This window comes from Anopheles coluzzii, chromosome 2 (genome assembly GCF_943734685.1).
Source record: "Anopheles coluzzii chromosome 2, AcolN3, whole genome shotgun sequence".
Taxonomy (NCBI): Eukaryota; Metazoa; Arthropoda; class Insecta; order Diptera; family Culicidae; genus Anopheles; species Anopheles coluzzii.
Window position 1 is genome coordinate 19,315,284 of NC_064670.1, and position 15,400 is coordinate 19,330,683.

A 15,400-nucleotide genomic window follows, 5' to 3' on the forward strand; every position below is an offset into this window, starting at 1 on the left:
AAAGGGTCAACGGTGAACCAGTGAGCAAGCATAGAAATACGAACGATACTCACCGGCCCAGGATAGTAGGTCTAGTATTTGCTGTACAGCCGAGCTCGTGACAAAAATACAAAGCGGAACCACACCATTTGTTTCTCCACCAGTCGGGACTGGTAGCAGGACGAGGTGTTTTGCCATTTGCTTTCATCATCAGCATAAAGTGCTTCCATGTTCATTCATGCGGGGGCAGGGTAGTGGAGGGCTTACCTCCACAAGCGTCCATGATCGGTTTGCTGTTTCATTCACGCGCGCACGTCACAACCCGTCACCACGCGTGACGTGATCGTCAGGCGAAGAGTTTTGTCCCCCGGAAAGCGCCGTGGCCAAAGAAAGCTTGTGTTGGGAACAGAGTTTTGTTGCTGTTATTGTTTACGCCTTCAAGCCCGCGATGTACGGATACTGACTGTTGCCAGGTGGTAACGGGTAATATGGTCGGTGTGTATGTGCTATTGAACCGGCCGGTTGGGCTGGATATGGGTTAGCAATTTTGTTTTATCCACTAAAATGGCAATTTTATGTTTGCAAGAAGGGCGGCCAAAAGGAAGGTCCAACAGTGAGAATAGATGTGTGTGTGTGTCTGTTTGTGTGCCAAATAAAGTGGCAAGAAGCAGTACCAACGAGCAACAGTACACACGAATGACCAGGCGTCTCCATGCGTCTCCATGTGGACAGCAGCAGTCGAAACGAAGCTGCTGAATGGCCCTCCCTCGCGATAAAAAAAAGCCAGCTAGAGCCAGAAAAGTGAAAAAGAGCGATAGACGAGTTTTGCACCGGGAGTGCGATGAATTTCAATGAATATTGCCACACTTAACCCTTCACACCGCTTACAGTTCCCGCGTCAGTGCGATTATTGGCTGCGTTCAATCTTGTTCTGCAACCTCAAAAGACCAGCGCCGCAGCCGGCTCGTGCTGGAGAACTGCTTTTTGATGATTAATGCTCACATCCACTTATACCTCTCCACTGTGCACAGTGAACGTGAGTATGCACGTGTGCGGGCAACGTGTGTGTGCGTGTGTGGAACGTTTTTCGAAAACCGGTAGAGTCGGTCGTAACGAATTTAAACTCTCACTTGTTGCCCTCGGCTTTTACCTTTTCCAAGAGGCAGATGATGCTACCCGGTGCTGCCCATTGCTGCTTCGTCTCAGCAGGTTCGGTTCGGCCAGCTACGTAATTCTAATTTGATAAATGCTACGTGACTTATTTCATTAAACTCTTGCGAGAGGTAATATGGGGGGAAAAAACGGAATAAAACATTCCCTCACACAGCTACCGGACACACAGGCCGAGGTTTGCTGTTATCAACTCGGCACTAGAACACGATGGCGATTGGAGAAGCGTAGCGTAAGAGATGGAGGGAACGAAAAAACTTACCGTCGGTTGCGGATCCGCATGCACGATACATTCGAGCTGTGCCTCGAATCCCTCGCCCGAATGGATCCACGACTTTTCCACACTGATGTCGGGCGGATCTGGAATGAAGTTCGAAAACGGGGAGAGGTGGTGGTTAAAACACATTCACGTTAGCAAGTGGTCACGTTGAAAAAGTGGGCTGGGTGGGCAGGAAGAGCGTAAAAATCAATCAATCAGTTTTCTCTACTCGCTTTCGGGTAATGGTGCGCGCGCGCTTTGGTTACACTAGATGGAATTGGTTGCCCAGTAAAACATACCGATTTTAATCAAGCGCTATTTCAGTGATGGACGTGTCGACGTATCGATTTGATTGAAAAGAGGGAGGGAGTGAGTGAAGTGGGACCACTTTTGCTCGAAAGAGAGCACAGCAAATGGGAAAGGATTTATGGCATTTTGGTGAAGTAACCCCGAACTTCGGCTCGCTTCACTTCGTCGACCGGTCGAACGAAATTGAGCGCTCTGTCGAAAACCACTGTGTTTGGTGCATTGAGAAAATAAAGCCAGCAGCGCATGCATTGTGTTGAATAATGTTTTATTAAATGCATCATTATACCGTGTACCTTTCCCGTCAGCTGTGCGCCAGCTTTGCGCAGTTCAAATGATGAATTGAACGAAAAGATTAAAATGGTTTATAGAAGTGACACGAAAGAAAAAAAAAACAAACCTCACACACGAGCGCACCAACACAATTGCTTTTTTTTCTGTAGCGGAAAACCACACCAGCTTTTAAAACTGAACTGTGCGGTAACGGTGGTGTGGTAAGTGGCCAGCTGGCGTCATCATAAAGCGGCACACACACACACACTCTGGTAGAATCAAATCATCATTCGTCAACCAGGGGCACGTTAAACGTCGAATGATTAAATACGCTCGCAGCGGTTGGCCGCTCGCGTGTGGCTATGAGTGATGGAATCGATTTTATTTATAAATATTTCGATTAAATCAACCACCAATTCGTCGTTGAATAGGCGCGGTAGCATTACCGTAGAAGGGTACGAATTAATAGTGAATCACCGTAAACAGTCACTACCGCTCGAAGGTTAAATAACTACACAAAGAGAACCGAGTACGGCAGGAAGGCTACACAAAACGTGAGATTTATTTTTTGTTTGTTATTTCGTTTGTATTCTTGTATGAATTCAGATCATATAATAATGTTTTTAGGGCACAAATAATATCAATCATGCAAAGTTATACGTTTTTAAGGGACGGTTTAATTTTGAAATCAGAGTTGATTGCTTTTAAACAACATTAGGGAAAATAAAAAATAAAATAAAAACAACGCGTTTTTCATACTTTAAAATATTAACATATGTTCTAAATGAATATGTTCGGTATTTTAGCGTACATAACGACCCTCCCTCATGATGAGCTATTAAATATTTAAGAAAACAAGGTTTATTTTAAATTCTATCAAATATAAAAACAACTTAGTCCATGTCTTTCATTCAGATCAGGTTTTTTTCGTGCTTCTAGTACAACCGAATAGAAGGTCATCGGTTAACCTTCATTTTCTTTTGCTATTTTCTAAGCTTTACTTTTTGATTTAGTTTAGTTTTAATTTCTCAGAACTAATACAAAAGTTTGTACCCGTTTGTACCTTAAATAGTTAACAGATCTGTACGACCATGGAAAAAGGAAAATATCGTTCAAAATAAAACGAAAGTTATTATACATCGTTCACTAAAATATAAGTGTTCTGACTGCCGAAAATCTGCACAAGCCGACCACAGCAACGGTATCATTTTTAATTCCATAACCAAACTAGAAACCCTAACACAGATCACAGTAGCTGCTCTTTAATGCATTTTTACCGTGTGTAAGAAAGGTAAAACCGTTAACCATGGAACCAGTAAGTTAAATTACTATTTTATTTTCCAAAATCACAATACGGAATGCAAATTGTTGGCTAGCGATTGCTTCTTTGGCTGTTTCTGATTGATTCACCCTCAAGCACACCGAAGCCATCAATTGCGATGAAATGTTGTGAAACAATCCCCGCACACACCCTCCCCCTCCCTTATCGCTTGAGATGCGCAATTCGGAAAAGTGTACCCTCGGGACAAATTGTCCAGCGATTGGCCATACGCGCAATTGTGCATTGTTTGTGACCATATGTGTGTGAGTGTTCGCGTGTGCATCCCGTTGAGATTCGCGAAATCCCTTACCCAGCCACATACAACCTTCCGCTTCCTACCGGGCAGCCACTCAGGGTGGGTTCATTATCGCTGAAGCGATTGGCGGGTGGGGAGAGTGTGGTGGAGCTGATTATTTTGCCAACGATTTTCGCACGAAACGACCAGATTTCGCCCGAACCCGGTGCTCCACGGGGAGGTTCCGGCGCAAACGAGACTGCGGCCGAGTGGTTTCGACGCTGGTCACCGCAGCCAGCCGCTGCCACCGTCCAGATCCAGATAAATAAATGATATGCATCCGCGCGGGCCCCACGTTGTCACGGCCAATCATGCCAACCCGGGCCGGAAGCGATGGAGAGCACCGTACAGGGCGCAGGGCAGTGAGCGGAAGGAATGGATGAAAAATTAAATCTCACACACACGCACATAGGGCTGAACTGAAACGGTTTGAACTTGCACCTGGAAAAGGAGCACGAGAAAGGGTCGACTGGGACGGGAAATGCACACCAAACTGGACGCGCGCACTGCCCGCACAGTGCCGCGCTGAGTTTCGCAATTTGGTGCTGAATATTTTATACCCCTGTGCCACCGCGATTGGCGCGAGTCGATTGTCTAATCCGATCAGTGCCTACCGTGGCCCGTGGAATCCGGCCGGCTACGGGAGCTATCGTATCGTATCGATGTGGTAAATTTAATTAGCGCATTCTCGGTAACTCCCCCGGTCGCGGGCGCAGGGGCACAGCCGAGCCGAGGCGTGCCAAGCGTGACCCACTCGGCGCTGGAACGGTGTGCTGCAAGTGGCGGCAAAAAGGACCAGGCCAAACGTTAAATTGTTTGATTTAAGGAGCCACCGGCGTACGTTCCGTGCGAGACATGTCGAATGAGGGGCGCGTTGTGGTTTGGGCACCGACGAGCCGGGCCCACCGATCGGAAGCTACACAACCCGTTCACATGCATCCGGGGTTGATCGGATCGGAGCGCACAAATACACGCTCCCATTTGCCGGAAGGAATGTTTGTCGAAGCAGGCGAACCGTGACAAATGTTGGCGTGGCGTGCATGTGCTCTACTGAGTGTTTGAACAAATGCACCAGGGGAGCATGTGCTTACCCTACGCCGGCTGAAAGCGGGACCGAAACAGCATCGAATGGCGGGCAAGACCGCCCGACTCACTGTTCCAACTAATAAGCGCAAATATTCTTTCACATTCTGCTAAATGCATGGTGTAGAAAAACGGTTGAAACCCTTTCAGTATTTTCGTGTGGTGTGTGCGTGTGTGTGTATGTGTCAATCATTTCAGGACGGTGCAATGACGGCTGCATTCGTACAACGATGCACGAAACTCAATTAGACTGATGGTTGCCCCCGCCGGCGTTCTCTTGCACAAACATGCGATGCTTTGTTTAACATTTAGCCAGTCAGCCAGTCAGTCGTAATGAGAACACGCTGGCGGGTGGGGTTTTTGTTGAGATTGTTTGGAATTGGCGAGAGAAGAGGTGAAAAGTTATATTAGCAAAGTGCAGCATCCGCACTAAGCGGAAAGTCGCTTCGGGCGATGAGCGTTGTGTGCGTTCTGCATAAAGCGGGGCAAGCAGCAAACGTTGGGCGTTCAGCATCGGGTAAAGGCAAATTTATCCTCCTCCGGCTGGCATTCGTAGAATCTTTAGTATTGTTGATTTCAGTGAGTGTGAGCTGAACGAACGAGATTATTTATTTGATGGAAAAGATTTCATTAGAAATTGGATACAGAAGTTTAAGGACGGTAGCGGGTTGAAAATGTTGAAACAAGATTGTCTTCAAAAAACTGGTCTGCCTGTTCAATGTACAGGTAGTCCCCAAAATACGCGGTACATCCTATACACGGATTCAAAAATATGTGGTTTTGTAGGATTGACAGTTGTTTTAGTCATTTGTGCTGATTTTACACCTCAATTTTAAAATGTAGAATAAATTACCTTGCGGTCGAGTTTTATATGCCATTTAAGAAGGTAGACAATTATAATATTTAGGTTGAATTATATCAATTGTTATACAGGGTTTCCCACGATTTATTGGTTGGTTCCCACGATTTATTGGTGCGTTCCCACGATTTTTTGGTCATTTCCCATAATTTTTTGGTAGCAACCCACGATTTATTGGTCGGTTCCCAAATATTATTGGTCGGTTCCCAAATATTATTGGTCGTTTCCCAAATATTATTGGTCGGTATTATATTATATTATATTTGGGAACCGACCAATAATATTTGGGAAACGACCAATAATATTTGGGAACCGACCAATAATATTTGGGAACCGACCAATAAATCGTGGGTTGCTACCAAAAAATTATGGGAAATGACCAAAAAATCGTGGGAACGCACCAATAAATCGTGGGAACCAACCAATAAATCGTGGGAAACCCTGTAATAGCAGCTAAAACGTCTCATTCCAACCAAATTTATACGAAAATGAGTGATATTTTGGAAACCGTGAAATCTAGGTCCGCATTAATAGCGTATTTCGGGGACAACCTGTTCCTTCTTACAGGGTACGTTCAAAGCTCGTGATCTTAACGGTTTTAACGTCACGTTCAATCTATCATGTGAAGTAGTGATGGGTAAAGTGAGCAAAAATCCGGAGTCGACTCCGATCCGACTCCAATAAATTCGGAATCGACTCCGGAAGGTAGGTCCGCGCTGCAATATCCGGAGTCGTTTGGAATCGTCGATTCCGGACGATTCCGGAAGACTCCGGACGACTCCGAACGACTCCGACTCCGGGCGGATCTAGTGGTTCCATTTTGCCGGAGTCAGAATCGAACTAACAATAGTCGGAGTCGGATCGGAGTCGTGGGTGCGCTCCATACAGCACATCACTAATGTGAAGCAAACATCAAAGCAGAGTATTTGATTGAAGTAAAGAGGGCCCGTTGACTTCGGTCGATTCCAGTCAACTCAGGACGACTCAAATTCCGGCCGGAACTAGTGGTTTCTCCGGGAGACTCCGAGTGACTCTTGCCAAATTCGATCGGCTGTGACTCCGAACGACTCCGGACGGCTCCAAACGACTCCGGACGACTTCGAACGACTTCGCCTCTGACTCCGGACAACTACGACTCAGATTCCGAACGACTCCGACTCAGGATGACTCCGGTCAATGCTGATTGGACCTACCATCCGGAGTCGGATCGGAATCCAATCGGAGTCGACTCAGGATTTTTACCAAATTTACCCATTACTATTTAATTTTACGCCTGATGCGTGGTTTCAAGAGTTGACTTTGAAGAGTTCACAGTCGAATCTTGATATTCAAATAAAAATATACTTGAATGGTAAAAAGAGCTGACAACTAATTGAACCGTTCAAGCCGTAAGGTCGATCTCGTGGGACAGTCGTCATCTCGTACGACTTAACAACCTGCCCGTCATGGGTTCAAGCTCCAGATGAACCGTGCCTCCATACATAGGGCCAAGCAAGCCCTTGAGCAGGTCTTGACCGACCGAGAAGTTCAAATCGTTACGTTTACTAAAGAGTTTTGTTATGTAGTGTACTGATGAAAAAAAAAAAACCATTTATTAATTTCATGTAGATGAACGTCACTGTTGATGTAGAGCTAACAAGCAATACCACGCTACCAGCGATGGATGCTTTCCACCATGGCCCCATTCGCAAGATCCAATTATGTCCGATCGTAACGTTTTCATTTCCTATCCTACTAACCATCCTGCCCTTCCATCATGGTTGCACCAGCGGTCAACGAAGCGACCAAACATGCCGGTAATGTAATATATTTTAATGTATACGCTCTAGTTTCCGCTTGCATCGCTCCGCATCGGTGGATAAAGCGACTAACCCGACCGAACGAGCTGGACGAGCACATTGTACTGTCGGAAAGCTCATCGCTATCCCATCGCGCCTGGCACCGTCGCTTCCATCAGCACGGTGCGGAACAGTGGAACAGTGCTTGAAAGCTATGCCAGGCAACAACTAAAAGTAAAAAAAAAGTACCAAAATAATAATGTGATACTTTATTTCAGCTTAAGGCGGTTATTAAACCTGCGCTCCCGACAAGGGCGAGAGTCGCGAACGAAACATTAATAGCAACAACAATAAAAAAGCGCAACAAACCCTACACGCCGATGAGCATTGCAAACGCTCGCTGCCTGATTTATGCGTGCTGCAAGGGATTTTCCTCTCTCTGTCTCTGCTACCGGTGGCATGTATTGTAGAAGGTCGTAGCGTGAGCCCCGTTTGCTAAAGAGGTCGCATAATTTGAAGTTATGCTTGTGTGTGTGTGTGTGTGTGTGTGTGTGTGTGTGTGTGTGTGTGTGTGTGTGTGTGTGTGTGTGTGTGTGTGTGTGTGTGTGTGTGTGTGTGTGTGACCATCGCGAGCCTATACTTACAGAGCACATCCAGCCGCATGTCCACGGTGACCGGTTCGCCGACATTGTTGTCCGCGGTGCACTGATACACACCGGCCTGCTGACGTTCGACGCGCTCGAGCGACAGTACGGGCCCTTCGCCGATCTTGGCAGCCGATTTGCCCGTTCCAGTCTGGGTTGGGAAGAGGAGGAAGAACAAAGACACAAACAGAGAGCAGTGTTAGAGCTGGGGTACCGTTCCGGAAGTGTGCGCTTGTGACAACAACAGCAAAAATAGATAGAAAGAACAGCAACGGCACAACACAGTTACACTTACCCGCTTGGTCCAGTAGATGGATGGGACCGGATTACCGGACGCTTTACATTCGAGCGTTACGGCGCCTCCTTTGCGTGCCGTCACCTGACCGGTCGGTGGAATGGCCCGCACACTCGGTGGCACTGTAAGGGAAAAGAAGACACAAAAACACGTGATTAAATTAATGCACCCAAAGACAATGAGAGTGGTTAGTATGCGTTTGCTTCCCGATTACGCCAGTCAATCATCGGATTTTCTCCCCGGTGTATGACTTTAACTTCCACAAAACGAAAAGGATGAAGACGAATGGTACCCACAAAGCGAGGAAGCGGAAGAGGATTAAATCCGTTTCCTATAAATACAGTTAAAAGCTTTCCGTACTTATCCTAAATTTTACTACACCCCCTTCCACCCGTTGTGCTCGTACTTTTTTTTGTCGCCCGGTTTACCCGTTGGTCCCTGAAGCCTTTTGCCTCTACTGTGTGTCTCGCATTATCCCGTCTCGTCTGGCAGATCTGCCCTAGCAAATGATTACATGCCAGCCCGCCCGCCCCCAGCCCCGGTTCGGTTGTTCTAAATTGAGATGAATAGTTAATGGGCTGGGTTCCTCCCGGCGGGCTCATACACCTGATCCTTTTCGAAAACCCTCCATCGCTGCTCCCTAAAGAGGGCTGTCAGAAATCCATTAAACTAATTTACGTCGATACTTCGGTACGCTCACGCAGCACGACAGGGGAAAGGATAGTCCCCGGTATGAACGGCTGCACTCTACCCACTCGCCCCCCTTTTTTGGCATGGCTGTTTATTAAACGCACACGCCCCGTTTGGGCCGCCCGATGTAGACATTAATTCGTTCGACAAGGTGGCATGGTGTCGATGCTAGTGGGAGTAATAGTAGGGCACAGTAACCGTGCAATACAAATACATAAAATATTGGACCGGTTGTTTATGAAAAGCTCTTCCTTGTTTGCGCAGGGTGAAAAAGAGAGCTGAGCCACGCGCAGCGATGAAAAACCTCATCCACAGCATAGACGTACTGATTGATTCGGTTGAGAAATGAGTTAAATTGTTAGCCATTAAGACTCCGGTCCCCCGGCCCCCATTTTACTATCGGATAAATATCGCCCAAAGCTTTAGTGAATATTCTCCATTGCCAGCCATTTATTACCTGGCGGTGCGCTCCACACTCCGCTTGCGAGGAAAGCATAAAAGGTGGAATTTATTTTATTATTTCATGATAAAAAATCACCTGTTCATCCATTGCTGGGAAATGTATCTCGCTCTCTTTCTCTTATTTTCTCCCTCTCTCTCTCTCTCTCTCTCTCTCTCTCTCTCTCTCTCTTTCTCTCTCTCTTTCTTTCCTCTTATCCTTTCACTTGCGTGTTTTTTTTGCCCCACTCTTGTGAAACATTAGCGTGTGAACGAGGAGCAAGGGGCGCAGGGACATTTACATTTCTTTATTTGTGCTCTGGCCGGCCACCAACACGGCGCACAGCCCGCCCACACACCGCAAAAAAAACAAGACGTTGATTTATTCAAAACACGTGTTCCCGGAGTGTCCTTCCGGTGGGATGGGCGAGGTTGGCCTGCTTTGTTGTGCCGTGTCCGGCTGCCTGCTCCCAGGGCGAACTGAATCAAACTCTCCTCCCGGGGGAGGGGCACGGGCGAAGATTCCGGAGAGCCGTGTGTTTTGGTCGAACGAGAAAATGAACCTCGGCGTCGTTTCACCGGTCGACAGCTTTTCTTGTACGTTGGCGTTATGCTGAAAAACCTTTTTGTTTGTGTGAGTGTGTTGTTGTTCGCTGTCTGTTGCACAGAGCAGCGACAGTAAACCGAAATCCTTCGCGCTCTTTCTAAAAGGTCATTGCTTTTCGCACATCGCCTGCGACAAAAATTCGGACTCTTCCCTTTTTGCGGACTGTTGCCTAGGTGGAGAAGCTGCTGCCATGTCACCCCGTGCTGGGTGGGTGTTGTTGTAAAAGCGGCTTGACCCGGCCCGGGAGGATGGAGGCCCAGTAATCTAGATTTGTGGCGCTCGACGTGTACGTGCGCCGGGCGCCGTCAATATTCGTCGTGAAAATTTGTCCATCAGGGAAAAGGGCATGATCAGGCGGAAGGGGTGCGTGGCAACCGGTGTGCGTGTGTTTGTGTGTGTTTCTATTATTGTTGCCGGCATGACTCTCCGAGCAGGAGAGGGGATGGTGTATTAAGCATTTGGATGCTTTCTTTTGCACAATCCACCTGCTCCCAGGGGTGGTGACTGGGTTGTTTCTGGGAAGAAATTAATCATGGCACGTTTTTTGTGCTTCTTTTCTCCCTTTTCTCTCCTTCCGGCAGGTGCTTCTTCAACCTTTGCCAAATAAAATTAGCCATGTTGGTACGCTTATTTGATTTTTTTTTCTTTCGTTGTGAAATTCGCATTGAAACGTTTTCGCCTGCACTCGAAAGAACCGGTTTCGTAGAACATTTGCAAATAAATCGATGACTGTGACTGTGGGGGTGGTTGGGAAAATGAAGGAACCATTTTTAGAAGATCATTTGTCACCGTGTCATCCAGAGCATACCGAATCTCCCGCACCGAATGGTAGAATTGATTTAGCGAGCATTGTGTTTTCCTTTGCGAATAAATCATCAGCGTTGTATGTTTTAAGCTACCGAAATCAATTGTAAAACAAAAACGCACCAACAACAGTGACAGGTGTTTTAAGCTTCCGTTTGCCACGGATTGTGTGCATATGTTGGGCTTGGAAGAAAAGCAGAATGCAGAAAAGTACAGCATACAATTCCCGCGCACGCTCGAATCGAAATGAATGCGATTAATAATGGGCACGGGAGAAAAGAAAATCAGTCACCCAAAGAAATCTCGTGCATGTGTGTATGTGTGTGCAAGTAGGTCATTTGTTTTACCTTCTCCACCTTCATTCCTCCCATGCCGTTGTTCATGTGCAGCCCCTTGTCATATGCGATAATCATTGCCCGCGTGTCGGAAAATCGGATTCGAGCTCATGCATATCGCCCGGTAATGTGTGAAAACCGTACTACGCGAACCATGATGCGAAAGTCGTATATTTTTCATCATTTTCCATCCATCCCTTCAACCACCTCCGTTCCCTGTCCTTCCCATTGCTTTCCCCTTTCCATCGCATCGCTTTGCATGTGCAATGATTTATGAGACGGAGCGGAGCGTCGAGTGTGCCCCCGAGATCGTTGTAAAACACGTACACACAGCTAGATTCGTGTACTGTAAGTTATACCCACAAGGAAATAAAATACCGAAACGAAATGAAACGACAAAAAAAAAAAACACAAAAAATGCAAAATGGATCAACAACAAGTTATGTTTTATAGTAAGCCGTAAGCTGTAGTTCTTTGGACTGGACGGAAGGCGGCGTAAAACTGGTGCATAAAATAGCGATGCAGCTCGGTTTTTTTTTTTCTGGACCGACCACCCAATGACAACTGGGACCTGGTCTCCTTTATTCGGGTCGTAATCATCCTGTGTGTCCGTGTGTCATGGGTGAACGAAACAATAGTTGCCCCATTTTATTGCGTGAGAACAAAAGCACAGTGCACACGCACAGAAAGCGCATTGGGTGGCGCTTTCCGAGCGGGGTACGTACGTTCGTGATTTTTTCGTGGTGGTGGTGTTGGTGAAAATCGAGACAGAAAAGCAACAATTGTTGCAAAATTCATTACGCAACGGGTCCGCCGCCCGGTGTGTGTTCATAAATATTGATGAATTTGATCGTGCGTTGGTTGTTGAAAAGCTACGCGTACCTACACGAGAGTTTGTTGAAGGATTGTTTGATGGCGAGAGAGAGAGAGAGAGGTAGGGTTGTTCTTATCAGCTTTATACGTTGCTATTGTTGCTGTAGCACAGCTTTCGAAAAGTCGGTCGAGAAATCATTTATGGATGAAACGCACCCCCGGAGTGCCCGGAGTCCCCCGAGGGTAGAATCCGGTGCATTTTTTTGATGAATGATGGGAATACATGTCAGCGGTAAAGTGGCGTTCGAGTAGTGTCACCGTGAACAGGGAGCAGGGAGAGAGAGAGACAGCGACACACACACACACACACACACACACACACACACACACACACACACACACAGGGGACAACGAGCGGCGAGATTGAGAGCCATCGAAATATGGGTGAAACACGTGTTGACGTGAGTTTCGGCCTGCCTCTGTTCTTCCCACATAACCTTCTGGTCCTGCTCGACAACTGTGTGTGTGTGTGTGTTCGAATCAAGCACCATAAAATAAACGGAACACAAATCATAAAAGGCAAATGTGCGTGAGAAACGACACAGACGTACAGTGTCACGAGTGTGCCACACGGTGGACCATAAATGTACGACCGCCCCAAACAACAATCGGGTTGCGCGCGATGTTCTTTTTCGCAAAAATCCCATAACCGGGCCAGGCGAGTGGGTGGGGTGTAACAATACAGCTTTTCCATTGCTCTTGACCGACAACACGCACACACACACACTGACAACACGATAATAATGCCGAGAAAAGCTGGGTAATGTTTCGGGATCTTCTTCACGCGTCCCCTCCTCTGGTCGCTCTGGCCATGCCTGTTGTTCTGACGGGTCGGAAGGTCGGGCGGTATGTACAATGATTATCCTGCCACTTTAGCGCTGGAGAGCCTGCTTCACCAGTGATGATGTGGATGTATATGCGCTCACAAAGTGCTTTACTTTTCGGCTTGTGTGGGGCCGGTGGCGGCCGTCCCACTGAGCAGCTTATCGAGTGTGTGTGTGTGTTGTTTGGTTGGTGTGAGCCATCGCCATCATGCAAAGTGGAAGCATGCCGGTGAGCAACATTTTCGGGCGTGTTTCCCTATTTATGGTACAGCAGCAGCAGCAGCAGCAGCCAGACACAGCACTCCCTCACGAAGCGGCAGGCAACACAATAAAAGAGCGTCCATAATTATATGACCGATAGAACCTAGGACAACAACAACCACGGCAAACCCGGTTGGTGAGAGCAATTCGAGCGGAATTTAGGGCCCGGGCTCCTCCTTTTCCTGGTTGGTAGTGCTGCACGTGCTGTTGGTGCTGCAAAATGTTGCGCCGCGGGAGGGCAACATACACGTTTTATCTTTATATATGGAAGTGTGCTTGTGTTGTCAATATGTTGGAGCGCTCGGAACATGGTTTTCCCGGGACTAGCTCTGGTGACAGGACAAAGAGTTGAGATGAGCGTTGTTGGATGTTCATGGAAATCACTTTCCGGGGCGTTTGCAACAAAGAAACGGTGGACAAACGGAAGCGTTTATTGCGTTCTTACGCGTTGAAAATTCATTCAGATCAGAACATGTTATCAAAGCATAACAAAACGGTTGATTTTTTCTTCTCTGTTGAGGAACACACAGCTAGAATGTCTTAAATGGAAAACAATTGCTTCGAGTGATTAGAAAGGAATTGAGTTAAAAGGCAAATGTGTAACAAAAGTTAATTAATTAAAAGCTAATAATTAAAGGTTTGATTCTTCTTGCTATCGGGATCCTTTGTAGCTAGTATCAGGATCCTAGATCAGGATTTATCTAACCTAACTCGAGCTACATTCATGCAGCATTCAATGGTGTGATTTTTGCTGCTATAATTAGAAAGACAAATAATTACTGCAATTGTCTATCAACAAAAGCTACTGCATACAGTGTGAAGTCAGCTTTCCAAACATTCCAAGCATCCATTCAATCGAGATTAGATCTTAGATCACTGTCATAGTTAAACATGGTGCCCCCAATGGGCGGGAGCATCTATTATGCTCTGGTTGCTGGATGAGTAAACAAAGGCTTAGCACAAAAACTTCAAATGCTTTGCTTAATGGCGTGAACTTTCTCGCTTGCTGTGCGATTGTCCATAACACTTACGCATATGTCCTCTTTCTATCGCATATCTCAGCACTTTATGGGATTAGTTGCCTCTTTTTCAAAAGGTTCGCTTCTCAGAAGTGCATAGCAAAAGTAGTGTATTATGTATTTACCACCGACTGTAACCGCAGCCAAACGCATTGGTCGGGAGTCATCACCGATCGAACGCAGACGAAATTCTAGCGCAAACCACCATCACCCGCACAAGGTGCAATAGAGTGCGGAAGAAATGTACATGCCAACTGTACGAAGGTCATAGCCTCTGGGCAGCACTGGGAGCAACGCCATTCCACCGAGTAATGGGTTGCGCTGCGAGCTAAAACAACAGCTGGCACACACACACACACACAGAACCAAACAGCTACTACCAACCGCTACTAGACTGTGCGCCGAATAGTGTCGCCGGAACATCGGTACGATAGTGATAATGGCAGTAATAAACAGTCGCACTCACAATGTTTTATGCTTTTTATTGCCGTCCTTCGACACACAGAAACACCCCCCCCCACCCCCTGTGCGCGTACGTCGTACGCCGTTCGATTGTTGGTGCGCAAAAGCGAGGCGACGAAATGAATCCGTTGCCAAAAAACCGAGAGTGCCATCAAATTATATGGAGCACCAGCAGCACCAGAGCGCTTGCTAGCGTGCGCCGGATGACGGTTTACGTGTTTGTCCAAGTGTTTGCCGCCGCCCAATCTTAGCAAATACTTACACCAACGCCAATGCTCCGCTGCCTTTAGTGCCTGCTTCTCGGGTGAAAAGCTTCGCGCTGAGGATCCGTGCACGGGAGCGTCCCGGGGTCGGAAGTGGTAGATAAATCCGACATCCTACAAATCGGGGTTTATCCGAAAGTCGGAAGCAGCTTATTTGGACGGTGCAGAGCGTTGACGATGGGATCCAAACATCGGGGGACAGAAATCCTGCTATCCGTAGACGGAGGCGTACACACCACCACGGATTGGTGCAATTTGCTTTATACTGCAACCCCGTTGCACTGCGTGGTAAGGGTTTGCCCCACCTAACCCACAGTAATGCACACACCCGCGCGGTTCACTGGTGTCGAAGTGCAATCAGCACTCACAGGCGCACAACAATACGACCCGAACCCACAATTAATGGAGCGTAATTTCAAGCACTGCATTTACGACACACACCACCGACAACACCAGATTTCCCGCCCCGCGGGAAAAAGGGAACTAGACAAGAGAAAAAGTTCATAAAGCTTCAGCCTTCTTCTGGCTCTTTGCGTTTGTGGGTGCCGTGTGTGCGTGGAAG

General features: G+C 47.2%; 1 protein-coding gene across 2 annotated transcripts in view; it reads right to left on the reverse strand.

The window, feature by feature from the left end:
* Positions 1 to 15,400, reverse strand: part of LOC120948327 (hemicentin-1) — a 232,642-nt gene that overhangs the window by 21,615 nt on the left and 195,627 nt on the right. For both annotated transcript variants that reach the window (XM_049607978.1, XM_040364540.2), the window contains exons 5-7: positions 8,263 to 8,384; positions 7,968 to 8,118; positions 1,412 to 1,509 (exon numbers count right to left, since the gene is read on the reverse strand). In XM_049607978.1, coding sequence (XP_049463935.1) covers positions 1,412 to 1,509; positions 7,968 to 8,118; positions 8,263 to 8,384 — 371 coding nt within the window. The remainder of the gene's footprint in view (positions 1 to 1,411; positions 1,510 to 7,967; positions 8,119 to 8,262; positions 8,385 to 15,400) is intronic.